Source organism: Eucyclogobius newberryi, unplaced genomic scaffold (assembly GCF_026437365.1).
Source record: "Eucyclogobius newberryi isolate DKJ021-1_F unplaced genomic scaffold, fEucNew1.0.hap1 SCAF_16, whole genome shotgun sequence".
Taxonomy (NCBI): domain Eukaryota; kingdom Metazoa; phylum Chordata; class Actinopteri; order Gobiiformes; family Gobiidae; genus Eucyclogobius; species Eucyclogobius newberryi.
Window position 1 is genome coordinate 28,364,465 of NW_027315790.1, and position 22,939 is coordinate 28,387,403.

General features: G+C 42.4%; 1 protein-coding gene across 1 annotated transcript in view; it reads left to right on the forward strand.

The window, feature by feature from the left end:
• The window catches only part of LOC140362145 (microtubule-actin cross-linking factor 1-like), a 329,939-nt gene that overhangs the window by 238,159 nt on the left and 68,841 nt on the right, over positions 1-22,939 (forward strand). The window contains exons 63-64 of the mRNA XM_072448200.1: positions 769-1,086; positions 7,091-7,273. Coding sequence (XP_072304301.1) covers positions 769-1,086; positions 7,091-7,273 — 501 coding nt within the window. The remainder of the gene's footprint in view (positions 1-768; positions 1,087-7,090; positions 7,274-22,939) is intronic.

Genomic DNA, 22,939 nt, shown 5'->3' on the forward strand with positions numbered 1-22,939 from the left:
ATCTTGGGCTCGCGGTCGTCTTATATGGTCATCGTGGTCGTGCGGCGCTTTGTCAGAGGCTGAAATGTAAACCCACGCGATAGGGGGGTTTTGAATTCTAGTTTAGTTTGTTTAATAGAGATTTTTTTACTCCAAATAGGGACAATGTTGTGCAAATAGTGTAAAAGGCGTTTGTTTTCTGTTTGTGTTTGTACATCTTTAGCATTGTTACAGGGAACGGCAAAGATTATGATTTATTGCTCTTTAAAACATGAACAAACGTTTCTTTAATATATTATGTGTAATTAAAACTGTAATTGACTGGAATATCTTTAAAATACATTATGTCGCAACAGTCGCATCTATTTTATCATCTAGGGAATTATTTGCCCCTGATTTAGGAATTTTGAAACTAGAGATAAACTTCATTCTCAAGGGAATATTCTCAAATATATCAAATATTAAATATAACTCTTACTAAGCTACTGTAATAAACAAAGAAAAAATGTAACATAAATAGAATGAGTGTGATATTAATAACAGAAATTAATATCTTTTGCATTATCAGAGGCCTCAAGAGCCTCAAGCCTCAAGAATTTGATCAAATTAACCTAAAAAAACAAGACATTTACAGCCACAAATATCACTCAAAATATGTGACCAGAAATATTTCTTTATAACCTTGTTTGGGAGATTACTCTAGAAGTTTCTCTCTTTTTGAGGTCATTTTAAATCTAAAGTTCTTGGCTGTAGAGAGGCCTTCTCCTAACCGTCCCGTCTCCTCTTCAGATCGAGACATGCTGCTCGTCCCTGGAGTCTCGTCTCCAGGGCGTCGGTGAGGTGCAGTCTCATGTCCGGGACGTTTTCTCTCGTTTGGCGGATCTGGACGATGAGCTGGACTCGCTGAGCCCCGTGGGGAGGGACGCGGACTCACTCGCCTCCCAGGCCGACGCCCTCAGAGGGTTCCTGTCCCGTTTGAGCACTCTGAGGTCCGAGCTGGAGGGCCACGCGGCGGACTGTTCCAACATGCTCCGCCGAGAGGGCTCGTCTCCGGACCTGCTCACTCTGAGGAGAGAGACCGAGGCGCTGAGTCGACAGGCCGGCAAGGTGAGTGGGAGGAGCTGAGGATTCTGCTTTTGTTAACTCATGTAGAAGTCATGGCAGTCGTAGAGGTCTTAGAAGTCGCAGCAGTCGTAGAAGTCACAGCAGTCGTAGAAGTCGCAGCAGTCGTAGAAGTCGCAGCAGTCGTAGATGTCGCAGCAGTCGTAGAAGTCGCAGCAGTCGTAGATGTCGCAGCAGTCGTAGAAGTCGCAGCAGTCGTAGAAGTCGCAGCAGTCGTAGATGTCGTAGATGTCGCAGCAGTCGTAGAAGTCGCAGCAGTCGTAGAAGTCGCAGCAGTCATAGATGTCACAGCAGTCGTAGAAGTCACAGCAGTCGTAGAAGTCACAGCAGTCGTAGATGTCACAGCAGTCGTAGATGTCACAGCAGTCGTAGATGTCACAGCAGTCGTAGATGTCACAGCAGTTGTAGAAGTCACAGCAGTCGTAGATGTCACAGCAGTCGTAGAAGTCACAGCAGTTGTAGAAGTCACAGCAGTCGTAGATGTCACAGCAGTCGTAGATGTCACAGCAGTCGTAGAAGTCACAGCAGTCGTAGAAGTCGCAGCAGTCGTAGATGTCACAGCAGTCGTAGATGTCACAGCAGTCGTAGATGTCACAGCAGTCGTAGAAGTCGCAGCAGTCGTAGATGTCGCAGTAGTCGTAGAAGTCGCAGCAGTCATAGATGTCGTAGATGTCGCAGCAGTCGTAGATGTCGCAGCAGTCGTAGATGTCGCAGCAGTCGTAGAATTCGCAGCAGTCGTAGAAGTCGCAGCAGTCGTAGAAGTCGCAGCAGTCGTAGAAGTCGCAGCAGTCGTAGATGTCACAGCAGTCGTAGAAGTCACAGCAGTCGTAGATGTCACAGCATTCGTAGATGTCACAGCAGTCGTAGAAATCGCAGCAGTCGTAGAAGTCGCAGCAGTCGTAGATGTCGCAGCAGTCGTAGAAGTCGCAGCAGTCGTAGATGTCACAGCAGTCGTAGAAGTCACAGCAGTCGTAGATGTCACAGCAGTCGTAGAAGTCGCAGCAGTTGTAGAAGTCGCAGCAGTCGTAGATGTCACAGCAGTCGTAGATGTCGCAGCAGTCGTAGAAGTCGCAGCAGTCGTAGATGTCACAGCAGTCGTAGATGTCACAGCAGTCGTAGATGTCGCAGCAGTCGTAGATGTCGCAGCAGTCGTAGATGTCGCAGCAGTCGTAGAAGTCTCAGCAGTCGTAGAAGTCGCAGCAGTCGTAGAAGTCGCAGCAGTCGTAGAAGTCGCAGCAGTCGTAGAAGTCGCAGCAGTCGTAGAAGTCGCAGCAGTCGCAGCAGTCGTAGATGTCGCAGCAGTCGTAGAAGTCGCAGCAGTCGTAGATGTCGCAGCAGTCGTAGATGTCGCAGCAGTCGTAGAAGTCGCAGCAGTCGTAGAAGTCACAGCAGTCGTAGAAGTCGCAGCAGTCGTAGAAGTCGCAGCAGTCGCAGCAGTCGTAGATGTCACAGCAGTCGTAGATGTCGCAGCAGTCGTAGAAGTCGCAGCAGTCGTAGAAGTCGCAGCAGTCGTAGAAGTCGCAGCAGTCGTAGATGTCGCAGCAGTCGTAGATGTCGCAGCAGTCGTAGATGTCGCAGCAGTCGTAGAAGTCGCAGCAGTCGTAGAAGTCGCAGCAGTCGTAGAAGTCGCAGCAGTCGTAGATGTCGCAGCAGTCGTAGATGTCGCAGCAGTCGTAGATGTCGCAGCAGTCGTAGATGTCGCAGCAGTCGTAGATGTCGCAGCAGTCGTAGATGTCGCAGCAGTCGTAGATGTCGCAGCAGTCGTAGATGTCGCAGCAGTCGTAGATGTCGCAGCAGTCGTAGAAGTCGCAGCAGTCGTAGAAGTCGCAGCAGTCGTAGAAGTCACAGCAGTCGTAGATGTCGCAGCAGTCGTAGATGTCGCAGCAGTCGTAGATGTCGCAGCAGTCGTAGATGTCGCAGCAGTCGTAGATGTCGCAGCAGTCGTAGAAGTCGCAGCAGTCGTAGATGTCACAGCAGTTGTAGATGTCACATGTCACAGCAGTCGTAGATGTCACATGTCACAGCAGTCGTAGAAGTCACAGCAGTCGTAGAAGTCACAGCAGTCGTAGATGTCGTAGAGGTCACAGAAGTCGTAGAAGTCACGGAAGTTGTAGCAGTTGTAGCAGTCGCTGAAGACGCAGAATTCGTAGGAGTCGCGTAAGTCGTAGCAGTTGCAGAAGTCGTAGCAGTCATAGCAGTCGTAGAAGTCGAAGCAGTCGTAGGAGTCGTAGCACTCGCAGAAGTCGCAGAAGTCGTAAGACTCGCAGAAGTCGTAGCAGTCGTAGAAATTGTGGGAGTCGTAGAAGTCGAAGCAGTCGTAGGAGTCGTAGGCAAGGCAAGGCAAGGCAAGTTTATTTGTAGAGCACATTTCATACACAAGGCAATTCAAAGTGCTTCACACAGCAGGAAAAATGCATTCAAATCACAAAGAAATTACAGAAATACAATAAAATTAACTAAATTAAAAATTATCAATCCAACTGATTTTCTAAACTAATAAAATCACAGACAAAAGAGAAGAGTGCCAAGATAAAAATTAACTACAATAAAATTAACTAAATTAAAAATTATCAATCCAACTAATTTTCTAAACTAATAAAATCACAAACAAAAGAGAAGAGTGCAAAGAAAAAAGCCTTTCAGTCATATGCGCAGCTAAACAAAACTGTTTTTAGCTTAGATTTGAACATTGTCAGAGTAGAAGCCTGTCTCACATCTTCAGGAAGACTGTTCCAGATTTTAGCTGCATAAAACTGAAACGCAGATTCCCCATGTTTTGTCCTGACTCTGGGCACCAGCAGGAGGCCGGTCCCTGAGGTCCTCAGAGTCCGAGATGGTTCATATGGCACTAACATATCCAAGATGTACTTTGGTGCTAGGTCATGGAGAGACTTGTACACAAGCAGAGCTGCTTTAAAGTGTCTTCTCTGAGCCACAGGGAGCCAGTGCAGAGACCTGAGAACAGGACTAATGTGATCATACTTCCTGGTTCTGGTCAGGACCCGAGCAGCAGCGTTCTGGATGTACTGCAGCTGTTTTACAGCTCGTTTGGAGAGACCAGTGAAAAGGCCGTTACAGTAGTCTAATCTACTGGAGACAAACGCGTGGATAAGTCTCTCTAAATCTGGTTTTGACACTATATTTTTGATTTTGGCAATGTTTTTTAGATGGTAAAAAGCTGCTGATGTTATTGATTTGACGTGGCAATTAAAGTTCAAGTCTGAGTCCATTATTACCCCCAGATTTCTAATTTGGTTTGTAGGTTTTAGAGCGAGACTCTGGAGGTGACCGCTAACACTTTCTCTTTGTTTCTGTGGGCCAAAAACGATTATTTCAGTCTTGTCTGAGTTCAGCTGGAGAAAGTTGTTTTGCATCCACACACTGATCTGTTGGATGCAGTGACAGAGTGAATCTACTGGTCCATAGTCACCTGCCGATAGTGAAACATAGATCTGAGTGTCGTCTGCATAATTGTGATAGGACACATTTTCACTGCGTATCAACTGACCCAACGGCAGCATGTAGAGGTTGAACAGAAGGGGACCCAGGACTGACCCTTGGGGCACTCCACAGGTCAGGGTCATGTGATCTGAGACACAGCTACCAATTTCAACAAAGTACTTCCTGTCTTCCAGATAGGACCTTAACCAGTTTAGGGCAGTGCCAGTGATGCCTACCCAGTCCTCTAGTCTCTGTAAGAGGATCCCATGATCGACAGTGTCAAAAGCAGCACTCAGATCTAACAGAATTAAGACTGAGGCTTTGCCCGTGTCAGTGTTCAGGCGGATGTCATTTGTCACCTTGACAAGAGCAGTCTCAGTGCTGTGATGAGGTCTAAAACCTGACTGAAAAACATCAAATGAGTTGTTTATTAAGAGGAAATCTGTGAGCTGTTGGTAAGCAACCTTTTCAAGGACTTTGCCCCAAAATGGCAGATTAGAGATGGGCCGGTAATGACTCAGTACTGCGGCATCAAGACTGCTCTTCTTTAGGAGAGGCTTTATGACCGCAGTTTTCAAAGACATTGGGAATGTTCCAGATTGAAGCGACATGTTAACTATGTGAGTGAATGGTGCTAACAAACTGTTCAGCACAGACTTTAGAAATTTGGTGGGTAACACATCAAGGCAGCATGTAGATGAACTCAGACTGGTGATGATCTCATGGACAGTTTTGTCAGTTACTGGTGCAAAGTGAGTCAGCTCTAAGTGTCTTGGTGGTTTTAGGGTAATTTTTTGCATTGTGGGATTTATAGCATTTTTAATGCCCTGAACTTTGTCATTAAAGAATAATGCAAACTCATTACACTTGGATGTGGAAATGAGTTCTAACGGCAGCTGAGCTGGAGGGTTTGTTAATCTGTTTACTGTGGCAAACAGGACACGCGAGTTGTTACTGCAGCTTCCAATTATTTCAGAAAAATATCTTTCCCTAGTTCTACATAAGATTAGGTTGTACATATTCAGCTTTTCTTTGTAAATCTCTTTTTGAACCTGGAGCTTTGACTTGCGCCATTTCCGTTCGGCCCTGCGGCACTCCCTTTTCTGTGCCCTGACCGAATCATCATTTCTCCACGGCGCCTTCTGCTTATTTTTAACCATTTTAGCCTTTATAGGGGCGATGGTGTCCAGAACATTCAAAACACTAGATGTAACAGAGTTCAACAAATCATTTACATTAGAACATGAGACATTTTCAAAGTTTATCATTTCCATAAACAGTGCACCTGTGCCATCACTTATGTGTCTCCTCTGAACAACTGCAGGACCAACCGGAGGTTGGGGAGAAACAGACAGGTCAAAGAAGACACAGAAATGATCAGACAGAGCAACATCGATCACATTAACATTTGAAATATTTACCCCCTTTGTAATTATGAGATCTAGAGTGTGTCCTTTGCTGTGGGTGGGGCCTCTCACATGCTGAGTAAGACTGAAGGTTTCAAGGACAGCATCAAGCTCTTTAGCGTTTCTGTCACAAATATTATCAACATGCACATTGATATCACCTGTAATGACCAAACCATCCAAGTCTGTGCATATGACTGAAAGCATCTCAGTAAAATCATCAATAAAACTTTGGCAGTGCTGGGGAGGCTTGTATAAAACAATGAAGAGAATGGATGGAGACCGTTTTAGCTCCATTTTAAAGGATACATACTCAAATGATGAAAACACCCCAAAAGACAACCTGCGGGTAATTATTTCATCTCTAAAGACAGCACAGACTCCACCCCCTTTTTTGTTTTCTCGTGTTTCAGATTCAAACTTAAAGTTGGGTGGAGCAGATTCTATCAGAACTACATTTCCTGTGTTTTTGTCAAGCCATGTTTCATTTAAAAACATAAAATCAAGATTATAAGAAGAAATAAAATTATTAATTAAGAGAGATTTGTTACATAAGGATCTGACATTTAGCACAGCAAGTTTCAGACTAGTTTCAGTGAGACTGGGCTTTATCTTTTCACAGGGAATATGAATCACATTTCTCAGATTGGGCCTGACTCGCATTTTGTTTTTCCATCTCTGTGATGATGTGACTACAGAAATAGCACTAGGGGGGGCTCTTTTTACATAGGGCCCCGGGTTTGTTTGATTTTTAATGTGACAATAAGTCCCGGCAACGCTGAGTCGTAGCACTCGCAGAAGTCGCAGAAGTCTTAAGACTCGCAGAAGTCGTAGCAGTCGTAGAAATTGTGGGAGTCGTTGAAGTCGAAGCAGTCGTAGGAGTCGTAGCATTCGCAGAAGTCGTAGCACTCGCAGAAGTCATAGCAGTCGTAGAAATCGTAGGAGTCGCAGAAGTTGTAGCAGTCGTAGAAGTCGCGGAACTCGTAGAAATTGTTGGAGTCGCGGAAGTCGCAGAAGTTGAAGTTGTAGCAATAAAAGTTGTAGCCGCCTTACTGTAAAATGACATAAAAAGTTTGTTTTTCCATAAATAATTTGTTCAGAAAAAACGTTTGTAGTAAATCCTAAAAGCTCATCTTTTGCAGCTGAGTGAACGTGGCCAGGTGCGGTTGAACCAGATCGAGGACGCTTCCGAACGGGTCCGGGACTTTTACCGCCTGGTGTCGGAGCTGCAAAGCATGCTGGGACGAGCGGAGGAGGGGCTGCACGCTCAGGCCGTGGTGGGGACAGAAGTGGACACCATCAAACAGCAACTGCACGAGTTTAAGGTAAGATGGACATTTTATATCTCCCTTTGTCCACTCATGCCAATTCATTTTCAATGCAGTGTTGGGAAATTATCAACTCTAGTTTGGAAGTTGTATTCTTTAACAACAAAATGCCATCAGATGAAAACAATTACTAAAATGAAAATGTATGAAAATGTCTAGATAAAAAGTAACAGTGTTGTTGGCGTTTTCCACTGCGCCAAAAGCAAAGCACCCTTTTTTTATGACTTTAGTTGCCAAGACACTCACTATCTTGTCCCAAATCGCCTTTCCACTAACTTTCCGTAATGCACCGTACCAGTGTTGCCATGGGAACAACACCTCTGTCCAATGACTTGAAGGTGGGCCGTTCAGGATTCTGTTGTGTGGAGTTTGGGCCCAGTCGCACAATCGCACAAACGTTCACAGAAGATGACTCTCGTGTCAAAATGTTTCTCTCGCTCTTCGGAGTTGTCTTGTCGCTGTGATAGATGATTCACATTTCTGGCTTCTGGAACTCATTGGACTATGAAATACGAAGCTCAAGGTGTTCTAGTCGTTTAAAGACCTTGAATAATTCATAACGTAGGACTTGTCGAGCAACCTTATACAGTAAGAGTGATGGAATTTGAACTGAGATGGAGGTTCACACTCATAGTTTATCGTCAGCGTGGGTCTTTTTTCTGTGGTTTGGAGCACTTTTCACATTTTGGAGGAAGTAACTGAGCTAGTTTATGTGTTCAATGGTAATTATTAAGTTTGTGTTGATGAAATTGGCACCAAAAACCAAGACGAACGACGAGATCGATCAATGTGACTGGGGAAAAAAGGTGTTTCGCCGACTCACCCATGACTCCGATCAGACCAGCATTTACACGGAGCCAACGATGAGTCTGATTCTCACCGAGACGTGAAAAAAAACGTGCGCCGCAGCTGCGTTGGCGCGTCATCGATCGCGCTCGGGTCTCTCTGAGGGGGTCGAGCTCACCGCCTCTGCAGACGGTGAGGTAAGAGCCGCTCCGGGGGCCGATATCCGCTGACTCGCGTCGTCGCGGGAGGCTGGTGTGCGGCGTAGAAATGTGGCGTTGAAATGGCTCTTTTGCTACTTTGGGTTTGAGTACTTGTCGTGGCGGTGGTCGGCCTGGCGATGAATCAGTGAGTCGGTGAGATCGTCTTGTGTCTCTTCGAGCGAGAGGCCCACAGACGGTAAAAGTGTGGTAACGATTAAAAGTCTGTGTTGTTAATGTTCAGGAAAATGTAAGTAGAAAATCATTTTAATTTATTTTCAAAAGGTCAATGGAATCAAAAATCACAAACACTCAATGAGGGAATGTTTTATTTGTTTGTTTTTTTATTAGAGATGTAATCATTTCTCAGTACCATTTTCCAACAACTGCACCTTAAGCAGCCTGACTAAAGCATGAACAAAGACTTCATTCATAAAGAACAAAAGGGTTTATTACGAATGATTCAGACTTAATTAGTTTGGGTTAAGTCTTTGTTCAAGCTTCATTAAGACTGTTTAAAGTGTAGCATTTATAAAGTGTTACCAATGTTTAAAACAAAATTAGTAGTAGTAGTATTAGCAGTAACAGTAGTATTACCAGTACAGTAGTATTAGCAGTAACAGTAGTATTACCAGTACAGTAGTATTGGCAGTAACAGTAGTATTAGCAGTAACAGTAGTATTACCAGTACAGTAGTATTGGCAGTAACAGTAGTATTAGCAGTAACAGTAGTATTACCAGTACAGTAGTATTAGCAGTAACAGTAGTATTACCAGTACAGTAGTATTGGCAGTAACAGTAGTATTAGCAGTAACAGTAGTAGTATTAGCAGTAACAGTAGTATTACCAGTAACAGTAATATTGGAAGTAACAGTAGTATTAGCAGTGACTGTAGTAGTATTAGCAGTAACAGTAGTAACAGTAGTATTAGCAGTAACAGTAGTAGTAGCAGTAGAAGTAACAGTAGTAGCAGTAGCAGTAGTATTAGTAGTAGCAGTAGTAGTATTAGCAGTAACAGTAGTAACAGTAGTATTAGCAGTAACAGTAGTAATAGTAGTATTAGCAGTAACAGTAGTAGTAGCAGTAGAAGTAACAGTAGTAGCAGTAGTATTAGTAGTAGCAGTAGTAGTATTAGCAGTAACAGTAGTAGTATTAGCAGTAACAGTAGTAGTATTAGCAGCAACAGTAGTAGTAGCAGTAGAAGTAACAGTAGTAGCAGTAGTATTAGTAGTAGCAGTAGTAACAGTAGCACTAACAGTAGTAGTAGTATTAGCAGTAACAGTAGTAGTATTAGCAGTAACAGTAGTAGTATCAGTAGTATTAGTAGTAGCAGTAGCACTAACAGTAGTAGTAGTAACAGTAGTAGTAGTAACAGTAGTAGTATTAGCAGTAACAGTAGTAGTAGTAACAGTAGTAGTATTAGCAGTAACAGTAGTAGTATTAGCAGTAACAGTAGTAACAGTAGTAGTATCAGTAGTATTAGTAGTAGCAGTAGCACTAACAGTAGTAGTAGTAACAGTAGTATTAGCAGTATTAGCAGTAACAGTAGTATTAGTAGTATTAGCAGTAACAGGTAGTAGTATTAGCATTAGCAGTAACAGTAGTAGTATTAGCAGTAACAGTAGTAGTATTAGCAGTAACAGTAGTAGTAGCAGTAGAAGTAACAGTAGTAGCAGTATCAGTAGTATTAGTAGTAGCAGTAGCACTAACAGTAGTAGTAGTAACAGTAGTATTAGTAGTAGTAGTGTCTTGAATTGAACTTGACTTTATTGTTGTTGTGGTTCGGGGCCCGGGTCAGGAATGCACCGCTCGCTGTTTTACTGCCGCAGACGCCGGCGCACAGACCCGCCTTTCACGTCTTTCACTGCTTTCACTGCTTTCACTGCTTTCGCTTCTGTCAACATCGGGCGGCTTCAAAGAGCATTTCTACGCCGTGATGTCATTTCCTGTCCTGTCCCAGAACGAGTCAAACCGTCCGCTACAACCACAAACCATCTGATTATGATCGTTTTACCTTTTATCTTCTTTTGCTTTCTCGCTGGCTTTTCTCAACTCTATTCAGGAAGTTGGATTCATCACAATTAAAGCTCTATTGTCAAACATTTCAGCCGTTAAATAGACTTTTGATCTTAAAACGGGAGATTTAATTGCTTAGAAAAGTGGCGTGCCTGACGTAAGATGCTATGCAGTTTGGTTTTAGGAGGTAATTTGCGCCAAATCAGTTTAAATCCAACTTAATTATCATAAAATCTAGAATTAAACAAAGACATATTAAGGATTAAACCAGAGTTAAAATGGTCTTTCTTATAAACTGCCAAGAACATTCAGGACCTGCAAATAAAGCAACTGTAATCGACTAGTCAAACGATTATGTCTATTGCATATTGAAAGTCTTTTTATGTATTTTTAACCAAGTACAGGTTAAAAAGAGGCATCTTAAAGCTTCTAGATGGAGAATATTTACACATATAGTATACCGTTGATTAAAATCTGAGATTATTTATTACATTCTGCCATTTTGATGTAATAGCGCCACTTTCTTTGTCATAAAACGCCTGTTTGCATGTGTTTTACAGTCCAGAAAACGATTAAAATGATGAAAAACGCTTAATTTTATCATCGATTAGTCAGTTATTTTGATTAATCGTTGCGGCCCTGAACGCTATGAGTCACGTCACCGTTGTTACCGCGCACACTTTGACTCACCGATGTCCTTCCCTGTCCTCTTTAAAGTCCCATCTGCCGCTCGTCACTGCGATGACTCATCCTCGTGCATTCAGAGACTTCCACTTTAGACTCCGCCCTGTTCCCGAGAGACTTCCTCGTTTGGGCCCGTGGGCGGATCAAAGAGCGCGCGACTTTCCCTCATTTTCAACATCTTTTCATCTCTGTTCATTTCATTACTGGCGATGTTTACTCTGGCGTCCTCTGACGGTCGCCGCGGCGGCTTCTTCCTGCAGCGTGTTTGTTGTTTTTGAGTTTAGTTGTGTTAATGAGAGACGGCTGCGCTGGGGAACAAACAGAGGAGATACAAAGGTGCGGAGAGATGAAAGGCTTGAAATGAGCTGGACACGAGCACATCAGACCCATGGAAATGTCCCGCGTTTACTTTCAAATCGCTTCAAATACGCACATTATTCCCGGTTGAAGCTGGGTCTAAAACACGTCTGTATCGAGTTTATATTCATTATGTGTTTGGTTCTTTTGGATCTAATCAGTTCTTAACGCTCTGTAGTTTACACGGTTGAAATATCAAGTGACTTTTTAATATAAAATGTATAAATTAGATGCCAAATTCTCAAGAAATAATGAATGTTGCCTGCGTATTTCAAGAATTAGGCCTGCACAATATTTCAAGTTATTGATTATATGTGATAATGGCTGTTAAATACTGCGATGTCGATATTATTGCAATACTTCAGTGTCATTAAAACTATAATGTTTAAATGTGTTAGTCAAACTCTGTCAAAATATAAACTTAACAGAGACAAAAGCTGGTTAAAAAAAAAACAAGGCTAATTTAGAACAAACAAGGAATTAATCAGATTTTTCCAATTTTTTGCTGTTTTAATTTAAAAAAAAAAACTAAATAATTATTGCAATATATTTCGTTTTTTTGGGATATTCATTATTGCTTTAGCCAATATTGCAATATCGATACTTGAGTGATATATTATGCGTCCCTAATCAAACTGTTCATTATAAAACACTAAACTATACGACACTTTTTTGCGTGTAAGAATGGTTTCTGTGTGATTCTTTAGACTTTAAATATATATCCGCCGCCTCAGAGTTGAAACGCTGTGTTGAGGTTGTAACGCGACGCCCGCATTTGTCTCGTAAAGTAATTTCTTAAACACGCTCCCTGACGAGGTGCGGACAGCGCTGGCGACGCGCTGCTGCCGGGTCAGAATACTCCCAGTCTGTCACTCAATCCCGGGGCGACCCGAGCGTTATTAATGCGAGGGGGACGAGGGCAGGGCACCGGGGGCAAAAATGTGACCGAAGGAAGGAGACGGGAAGAAGCAGGTCATCGTGGAGGCGAGGTCACGGGGTCACGAGTCCAGATGCACGAGCAGAGATAAGACGATGATGAGAGATGTCCTCCAAACGACCCTGAACGGACTTAAACTCGTGTCATTTAACGCTTCATGTGCAACGAATATCCATAACATGCAACCTTGATTTTTAACCAGGGGAACAAGGAGCTGTGGAGCTGGGCGATGGGGTGGAAAAAATACATTTTGATTTCACAAATTTGGTCTTGAATGCAATGCTTTTCTCAGATAAAGACACTTCCTTGTTATCGTGTTTGTGAGTTTTGCCGTGACTTCAAAACTCTGCTCAGAGAAAGTGTGAAAAGTGGATTTAAGCTGTTGTAAATCTTAAAAAGAGATAATAAAATAAACAGGTTCATGTTTTAAGACGATGTTTTAAGAAAATCAGGTGCCGCGCCTTTTAAAAAATGTTTATTGTGACTAAATAAGCCTAAATATGGGACCTATTAACTCAAATAATAATAATAATTAAAATAAATAAATAATAATAATAATACTTAAAAATAAATAAATAATGATAATTAAAACAAATAATAATAATCCAAATACAAATAATATACACAAAATAATTAAAACATAATAAAAAACATAATAATAATAATAAATAACAATACAAAATAATAATAATTACACCTTTTATTTCCAGCACACTTTTCATTTATGGAATAATCTCCAAGTGTTACAGACATCAGAACATTAAACAAACATTAAAAACAGCGTGCAGTACAACAAGAATACAAAATGCATCAGAATCTGAATCAGAAAGGGTTTGTTGCCATTGTCAATGAACAAAATTGACAATCAAACTTTTCTTTGTGAATCGGTTCAACATAAAACAATAAACAATGAATTAAAACATAAAAGGCAAAATAGTACATTAAAACATAGTTTAAACTTTAAACTTGTATGAAAACCAGCTCGTCCCTTGACTTTGTCTCCGTCCCGTCTCTGTAACTGATCCCATTTCAAACCTAAACATGTGTCTGGCCCCTGCGCCCGCCCCTCCCCCCCGACAGACCCCATTTCAATCCACACACATGATGTCACTCCAGCGCTTTAGGAGAAGAGGCTGCAGTTTTGGGGGGCGAGCGGGGCGAGCGGGGCGAGCGGGGCGGTGTGCAGAGGTCATGGGAGTGGGCCGCGATTTCACCAGGATTATTGTTTAAAGTGCTCAAAGCTGCCTTCAGGGACTCACAGGGTCGTCGACAGGGACTCGCAGGGTCGTCGACAGGGACTCGCAGGGTCGTCGACAGGGACTCACAGGGTCGTCGACAGGGACTCGCAGGGTCGTCGAGGTGGGACTCTGGGATCAAGCTTGATTAGTGCTTTAACTAGACCTAAACGAGTCTCCGATTAGATTTGTGTTTAAATAATGGGATTCTGTTCAAAGTTTGTGTTTTTAAATGTGATCAGGGGAGTTGACAAATGAAGAACTGACAAACTGTATTTCAGAACGTGTTTGTACAAATGTGAAGTACAGAGTTAGCAGTTTTTATGCAGAATAAAGTGGGATATTTTGTGGAGGAAATTATGGTACTGCCAAAATGACATTAAATTACGATTTCAATTCGACTGCGATAAGTTTCAAGTTGAAAAGTATTTTAGTTAACATTATGAGTTTACATAATAACTTTTCTACTTTTGTTTCACCAATTTTAGTGCATTCATTGTGATCACCAGATGTTGAGACTGTAAATAATTAACATTGAGACATTTATTGACATGGTAAAGGCCTAGATACATACAAAGTGTTTTTCTCAACACCAAATAACGTTTTAAACTTGCCATTTGGCGCCTTAATTTAACACTAAAAAGTTGTAAATCTTCTGAGCCAAAGAGTTTGAGAAGCCAAAAGTTGTACTGTAGTAAGCATATTGGGATATTAAGCAGTAATTGTAATGATGAGGATAAGAATGAGGACTAGGATGATGAATAAATAGTAATAAGTTAATAAATACAATCTCTGGGAAGCTCTGAGTTAATTTATTGTACGAAATGATAATCCAAGAAAGAGTTCCTCGAGTGAGAGTGATTATAAGAGGAACTGTCTGACCGTGACATCAGATTTATCGTATCGGGTTAATGTAATTTGATTAAATAAAGGTAAGACAAAGGTTCAGATCATTGAATATTATCAACATAACACTTTGTCACTTGTAGATTTGAAGAGAAACCACATCGTTAAAATTCAAGCGCTCGTATCTCACAAAATCACGTCCTAAAACGACTCTGAGAAGCGCAGTTTGATTAAAAAGTTACTCAAGTACTTCAGTAGACGTGAAAGAGTACTATCCACCTCACCGCGCGGTTTGGAGAGGCAGATTTCCCTGTCATCGCGCTCCTAAACGTCCCATCCGCGGCGGCGAGGTGCTGCCGTGTTTGTTTTTAGGCGTGTGCGTCCGCGCTCGGTGGCCTCGCGGGATGTTTGGCGTGCCGGATCTTTTTAGGGACTCGAGCCGGAATCTCAGCTGTCCCCTGCGTCCCACACAAAACGGGGCGCGGCCACAACACCGCCCGTGCCACACGCTCCGTCCCGTCCCGCCGTCCCCCCCGTCCCGCTCCCCTCAACCTGCACGGGGGGCAGCTGCCGGGGCGAAATGCGCAGCTGCAGATGGGCATTCTTGGAAAAGGCTGGTTAGTCCCCATGACAGGACGAAAGCGCCAAGTGTGGCCCGTTACACTCAGGCAAATATTTTTATGGACTCGTGTTTTCTGTTGTGTGTAAATTGTTGAGTCTAAATTGGCTCTAAATTGGCAAAAAATCCACACATTTTTATAAAAACAGGGTCCAAAGTGGCAAAACCGTAAAGAAAATTCAACAAAAGGCGTAATAACTCATAACAATTTTATCTCCTATGATGATAAATCAAGTCGGATCAAGTCGAAGCAGAACTGTAAAATAGCCATAAATAAGTCAAATGAATTAATAATAAGTAAAATAATTGAATAATAATAATGAATTAATTAAAAAACACAGATGGGTGAAAGAATGCTGTTCTCTGCCTGTTCAACTTCACTCACTTTTAACAGAAATAACACTCATAATATGGCAAAACCCCCAAATATAGAACCACAAAAGCCACATTTTCCTTAAAGCTTCACCGTGTAACTTTTCAGGAGGATCTTCCGCAGACCAGCCACATACAAGACACTTCGTTGTCTATGCGACTTATACTCCAGTGTGACTTATATATGTTTTTTTCTTCTCTATTGTGCATTTTTTGGCTGGTGCGACTTATAATCCGGAAAATACGGTACAAGACTCAATTAGAATGATGGGTAATAACAGGACTATTTGTCTGTAATGTTTGTATATTTTGATGAACGTCCAGTAACATTTTGTACATATATTTGTGATAAATGTGCAGTTTTGAAGATGAGCTTGGGCCCGATGAGCTCGAGCGTTTATCTCCATCTGGTCATGGACGGGTTTTTTGTCACTTTGATTCGTTCGATCGTTTAGTTGCTCATGGAACAAAACGACAAATGAAAAACAGAAACGTTTTACACATTGTTTGTCTCTTGAATGTCGATCCGCCGCAGTCATTACACAAACCCGAACACCATCACGTACAAGTCACTGCGCTAAATAAATCCTACGGGAAAACACTCTCCTACGTGTGAAATGGTGACTCCTCCTTTCACGCCTCCTCCTTTCACGCCTTCCTCCCTCCGTCCTCCATCTTGGCTCTTGTGTGGCTCGCTCTCTGACTCAGTGTCCTGCTCCTCGTCTTCACTCCCGTCTCGCTCCAGTCTCGAGACGTCTTTCGGAGTTGGACAAAGCTGAATCCAGACCTAATTTGTGTCCGGTTCTGCTGCTTACGCGGTTATACAGTCGTGAGCTTTGGTCTGGAATGAAGAGAAGATTAGATTTGGTCTAATCTGATAAAGAAGCTGGTCCTGTGCGCCATCGTTTAGCCTCTGTATCAGCGGAATAATGTACTTCTTTAGACACTGTATAACTTAACTGTATTTTACCAGTGCATTTGAGTCTTCTAATACTTTGAACTATAGAGTGTAATAATAACTGCAATAATTTACATTTTTTAGGGTTTTCTTTTCCTTTTGTTGTAATTGTTTGTAATTTACTGTTCAGGAATTGAGAATTAGCCATTTAGAAAACGGACAAAGAAGCATTTTTATGTTGGAAATTTGGCATTTATTCAATTTGCAAAAGTTTACAATATAAGAAAAAACTTAGCATCACCATATAATATTGTAGAGATCATTTTAACACCGTTTTCCTTGTTTTTTTTCATGCTTTTGGAGAGTCGTTGATGGTTAATGTCATTTTTTCACTGATTTTCCTGCCATGGACGTGTGTAATACTGTTTTCTGCAGAATCTCATGTCAACGTGTGGAAAGAATCGAGGAAGAATGTTGGGAAATGCCACATGTTGGAAAAAGTTATCTTCGATCAGCTATGACAACTATTCGCACGTGTTTCCATTTGTTGGCGGCCATCTTGGGTAGGTTTTTTAAATGTTTTTTTACTTGGAGAGGAAAAGTTCAGCGTGTCGAGGCCCAGTAACCGTCACATGACTCCCGGCTAATCCAAGTCACTCCTCATCTGGACTGCTGTCTTTTTCACATCTCCTTTTTGCCCATTAGTCCGTGTGTGACTCCAGTTTACGGCTTTATTTCTGAAATCTTATAATAACCCAGTGACTCTCAAGCTTTGGCGGAAAGTATCTGACTAAGTGGGATAAAACCAGGTCACAGTTATGTTTGAACCTGATGTAAAGCGAGACTAAAACTGCTCAATAGATCTCAATCGAAACTTTGGGAATTGAACATGGAAAAAAACTAAGAAATTGCAGGTTTTTCCCGCTTCACACCACCAACTTTGTTCTGACGCTGTTCCCCGGGTCTGAGGAGGAACTAAACCAGAACTAAACTAGGATCAAACCAGGACTTCACCTCATAAATCGGACCATACAGTGTCAGAATTGATGATATCCCAGGACTATAACCCAGGATTAAGACTTGTATACGGTTTTAATTATTTTCCGGGCCTTTTTTCATAGTTTTGGCCGCGGTGTGACATATACTTATATTTATACTTATATACTTAAACTCCGTAGCGACTTATATATGATATTATTTGTTATTTTCACACTTGCAACCGCATTTCATACTCCAGTGCGACTTATACATGTTTTTTTCTTCTCTATTATACATTTTTTGCCTGCTGCGACTTATACTCCAGAAAATACTGTTCTTGAAATCTGAACTAGAACTGCGAAAGACATTGTGGAGTAATCACCAAATACTGACGCACTAATATGACTGAAGTAGGACTGAAATCCAGCTTTAATGTATGATATAATCCAGTAAACATGAACCGCACAGGAATCAGGACTAAGACTGAGGGTAGAAAAGTAAAAGCACAGGCTGTTACAGGGTCTATTACACTCTGCGAAAGTCCAACAAACTGCATGACCCATACCACGGTTTAGAGAAGCGATAATATGATGTAATGCCATCCGAATGTGCCCTGTTTTTCCCTCTCGACACACACACACACACGCACACACGCACACGCACACGCACACGCACACACGCATAGACCTCTAGAGCGTATTATGTCTGTCCCTGCGATCACATCCGTCTGCAGCCTTCTCCTCTCCTGCGCTCGTATTGTGTCAGCTGTTGTGAATTACCCAGACTCGCTCTGGCTTTGGCTCCGCCCTTGTTTTCGTAGCCCCCTTTTTTAATTCAAATCATCAAATCAGGAGCTCGACGTGATGCGATGTCGCGGATCTCTGTTCGAAACCGCGACTCAAGTTTTACGGGTCGTAGGAAACAGGATTGGCTTAAAAAAGTGGATCTGATTGGGTCATTTCTGCTCTTTAACGATGTGGAAGTGTTGATGAAATATGTGAATGTGATTATTTCAACCGTCTTTTAAGCGTTCGTTATCAAATGAGTTTAATTATTTGCATTTATCGACGTTGAGAGCTGTATCATCCTGACCAGCTTCGAGAAATCAAACGATGATAACGTGAAGTTAATGCGACATAAAACGTAAGATAACAAGCACTTTACTGTTGTAGTGTGTAAATTGAATTAAAAACGAAACATGTTTAATTCTAAAATGGTTACAATTGTTATATTTTTTGTTCTCATTATGATTTTGTGACTTGTACAATCACAACGATCGATTTAACTGAGGTATTTTGTTGTTTAGTTGATTGGCTAAACCGGTTCGTTTTCTCCACTTTCTCCATTTGACCGCCTGTTTTTGCAAATGTTTTTAAATCTCTATTTTGGATACACACTCTTTATCCTTTTTATTCTCTCTATACACATTCATTAACTTGGGGTGATTAAAACGGTTTGAATCCCCTTTTGTTATGCATTTCTGATCCAGATAATCATTTGTGTCCTATTGTTCCAAAATGTACACACTGCTCACATTATTTAATTTATTCAATATGTTAATTGTACCTTTTCTTCTGGCTGATTTTGCATAATGCTTCTGATTTCGACAGTAAATACGTTATGTACAAAGCTGTTTTTAACACACAAATCAACTACTTTAAATCTAATCTTTTAGCTGCAATGTTTGTCCTGTACTTTGTCTTTTACCCAGTCTGAAGTCAAAGCGTTGAAATAGACCTTTCTGCAGTTTAAATATACTTGAATATCGATCGTTGTCTCGTCGATTAGCATGGAACGCTGAGCAATATGTGAAACTGCAACAAAAACAACACAATGAACGTTTCATGATTAAAAAACTTTAATTTAGGAGCTCTAATTACAGCGTTGACATGTTTCGACTGCGGTCTGAAGATGGCTCGCGGTAAGTAGCCCAAACATGTCAACAAGGTGATTACAACGCCTGAATTACTATTTTAAAAGTACTTGAGTATGTGGTGTATGAAAAGAAAACTAATTAAACATCGGGGTTAGTTTAATGCATCAAACGAACGCTTTCATTCCTCGTTCACATTTCAGTATTTGCTCCAGTGAAAAGGATATGGCCCTTCTGTGTGCAATAGTGCCAAACCAGGCCTAATTATTAACCAGAAAATGAGGAAGTAGCTGTTGCTATAGTAACCCAACACTTATACTGCATTTTCTCCCATTATTAACTAACCGTGCCCACGTTTCACAAATACACCATGCCAACTCAGAAGGTCTCATGTTTCTAATCGAACTGGGTCAATTTCAGCGCCGCGTCTAGCTTTCACCGTGTTTTCAGTTTTTGACGGGCCACGATTGACGGGCGAGTTTTGCGAGGTCGTCATTGGCATCTCCCGGGTCGCTCTCGAAAAGGTTGAGAACAATAAACGCCTTCACACACGGGGAGAGAGAGAGCGGCGAGGGGCAGGTGAAACTCCCCCGCCGATTCATCTGAAACTACCCCGGGGACAGAGAGCAGAAACGCCGCGACACCACGTGATGTTTGACGGTGAGGACGGAGAGGGCGGAGCCTGACAGAAAGGGCGGAGCCGGAGGGAAAGGTGTGCCCCGTGCGCAAAGAAATAGTGCAGAAAAGGTGGTTCGCTGAGTCATCGGCCTCCATCTGTGTTTGGGTTCAGTGTAAGCGCTTTAAGGAGTTTAATCGCAGATAAAGTTGGGGAAAGCGCTACCAGGGAATTACCGTATTTTCCAGATTATAAGACGCACTGTCAATGAATGGTCTATTTTCGATCATTTTTCATATATAAGGTCAGTATTAGCACAACCAGAATTAATCCATATATAAGGCACACTGTTGTTTTTTGAGAACATTTAAGGCATTTTTGGGCTTTTAAGTGCGCCTTATAGTGCAGAAAATACGGTATGCGGGAATAAGTTTTGTTCACACTTCAACAGTAAGGAAAAACGATCATATTGTTGCTCAAATATACAGGTCATAAACACGTGGGAAACTACAATAAAAGTGTCACGATTCACAACCTGCAAAGCTTCTGCCATTTCTAATTTAACAGTGTTTTATTTAATCCACGAGTTTTCTATGTTTTCCAAGTGAAGATTTATTTATTGGTCTTCTGTGCGTCTTGGAAAATATAATCAAACTCGGCACAGATTTCTTTGGCGAATTTTGCTCGTAAAAAAGAGTAAACCAATGGTAGCAAGAATAATTTAATGGAAGAATATGTTGGTGAATAAGGAGCAGGAGCTAAGTGGGGACCTGACAAAACTAAATGTATTGAGTATTTGGATGAAACATTTATATTATCGAAGAGTAAATAAGTTATTGAAATCACATTTTGAGCTAAGAAACTGACCCTCATTTTTAAGTCAAATTGACATCTCGCTTGTCTCGCGTCTCCAGAACGTCAATTAAAAACACTTGATTTTGTACAAATGGTGAGCGAACAGCGGCGCTTTGTTCTCTGATGAATGTGTGAATCCGCAGAGGAACAAACTAATGGCGTTTGCCTCTGGACGACGTCAGCGCCGGAGCCGGAGCCTCTGACCTCTTCAGTCACGCAGACCAGGAAGCGCCGGACTCTATGAGGAAGAATCACTTTTGTTACTCTTTTCCGCTGCCTTTTTCACGCTTTCCGTCGCTCTCTTCCCCTCCCTCCCTGTCTTTGCCCTCCCTCCCTTTCTTTATCTTTCTCTCTCCACGTTTCTCTCACTCTTGTCCACCTCTTGCTCTTTCTCCCACACCACCTTCATTTTCCGCCCTTCCTCTAACCTCGATCTGTCTCTCCTTCCCTTTTCCCCTTCCCTCTGTTTCTCTTTACATCCGTTTCTCTATCTATTCTTGCTTGATGTCCCTCCCTCTCTTTCCCACCTCTTCTTCTTTACCTCCTCTCTCTTTTCCGTTCTCTCATGCGCTCACCTCGTCCTCCTTTACCTCCTTCCCTCTCTCATTTCATCTCTTCCTTCTTTCCTCCTTTTTTCTGTATCTACTCGTCCTCCTTTTCTCTCCCTTCCATCCTCTCTCTGTATCTCTTTCTCCTCCTCTCTTACTCTCTCCCTTCCTCTCTCTCTCTTTCCTTCTCTCTCCCCCCCTTTTTTCTTCTTTCTTTTCTCTGTCTCCTCTTCGTCCTTTTCCCTCCATTCCTACTTCCTCTCTCCTTAACTCTTTCTCCGCCTCGCTTCCTCTCTCCCTTGCCATGCGTTCCTTTCCTTTTCTCTCCCTCTGTCTTTCCTTCTCCCCCCCATTTTCTCTCCCTTCTTCTCTGTCTCTCCTCTTCCTCCTTTTCCCTCCCTTCCTTCCGACCTCTCTCTCCTTATCTCTTATTCCTCCTCCCTCCTTTGCTCTGCTTTCCTTTCCTCTCCCTCTCTGTCTTTCCTTGTCTCTCCCTCTTTTCTCTCCCTTCTTCTCTCTGTCTCTCCTCTTCCTCCTTTCCCCTTCCTTCCGACCTCTCCCTCCTTATCTCTTTCTCCTCTCTCCCTTGCTATGCTTTCCTTTTCCCTCCCTCTCTGTCTATCCTTATCTCTCTCCTTATCTCTTATTCTTCCTCCCTCCTTTGCTCTGCTTTCTTTTCCTTTCCTCTCCCTCTCTGTCTTTCCTTCTCTCTCTACCTTTTCTCCCCTTTCTTTTCTCTGTCTCTCCTCTTCCTCCTTTTCCCTCCCTCCCTCCCTCCCTCCCTCCCTCCCTTCCTTCCTTCCTTCCTTCCCTCTTTCTCCTTATCGCTCTTTCCACATCTCTCTCCTCTCCTCTTTCCTCCCACATGCTTAAATTCCTGTCTTTAAACCGTGTTGCGGTCGGGCCGTGGGTTCGTCCCTGCACATGCGAGTGGGTGCGCGCATGCAGCGCCCGGCGACAAACCCCTTTTGTTTCAAACCGAGTCGTTTGCTTTTGGACGCCGCATTGACAGCTGCAGCACAACTGACAGAGACGTGGAGGGAGGGAGGGGACGGAGGGAGGGAGGGGACGGAGGGAGGGAGGGGACGGAGGGAGCGAGGGAGCGAGGGGTGTAAAGAAAGAGCGGAGTATTTAACATATTTGACATGCAGGCCACGACGGAGCAGCGCAACAGTTGAGAAAGAGCCCGATTCTCTTGTTGCGCGTCGGTAAAGTCGGATAAGGCGAGTGCGAGATTCAAGCAAACAAAGAGGGCAGAGGGCTGAGGAGTGGCTTTGAGTAATGTTTGGAGCAATACTTGTACTGCAAAGGCTTAACCGTGTACTTGCTTCAATATAGCAACCGTTTTGTTTAAAAATGTGGAATACAAAACTACCTTTAAACTCCTTGTAACGGTCCAAACTTTACTCCTAACTTTCCTAGCATCATATTTATTCACCTCAATGAGTTAATAGGTTATTTTCTGGTTCAAGGACCTTAATAACGCTTTATAATTAGATGCATACAGCACACAGCAGTCTTACTTTGGCTCGACGAGCAGTTTTTACAATATAACTGTAATTTACACGATTACTGTACGTGCAAACAATCCGGTACAGCCCATCTATAATATGCCAAGGAAAATAAAGCGTTAATCATGCCAGTTCCTTGTGAAAAGGGAACACATTTTTAGTTTTTGGATAGTTTAAAGTCAAGTTTAAATTTGCAAAGCACTTTATTTGCTTTTAGATGTCAACAATGCTCGTGTAAAGTGAGGGTTAAGACATGTTTTTACTCTGAGTTGAGAGTTCACCACAAAATCACCGCTTCTTTACACGATTGCTGCCGTTTCTTATGCGCTGGCCTG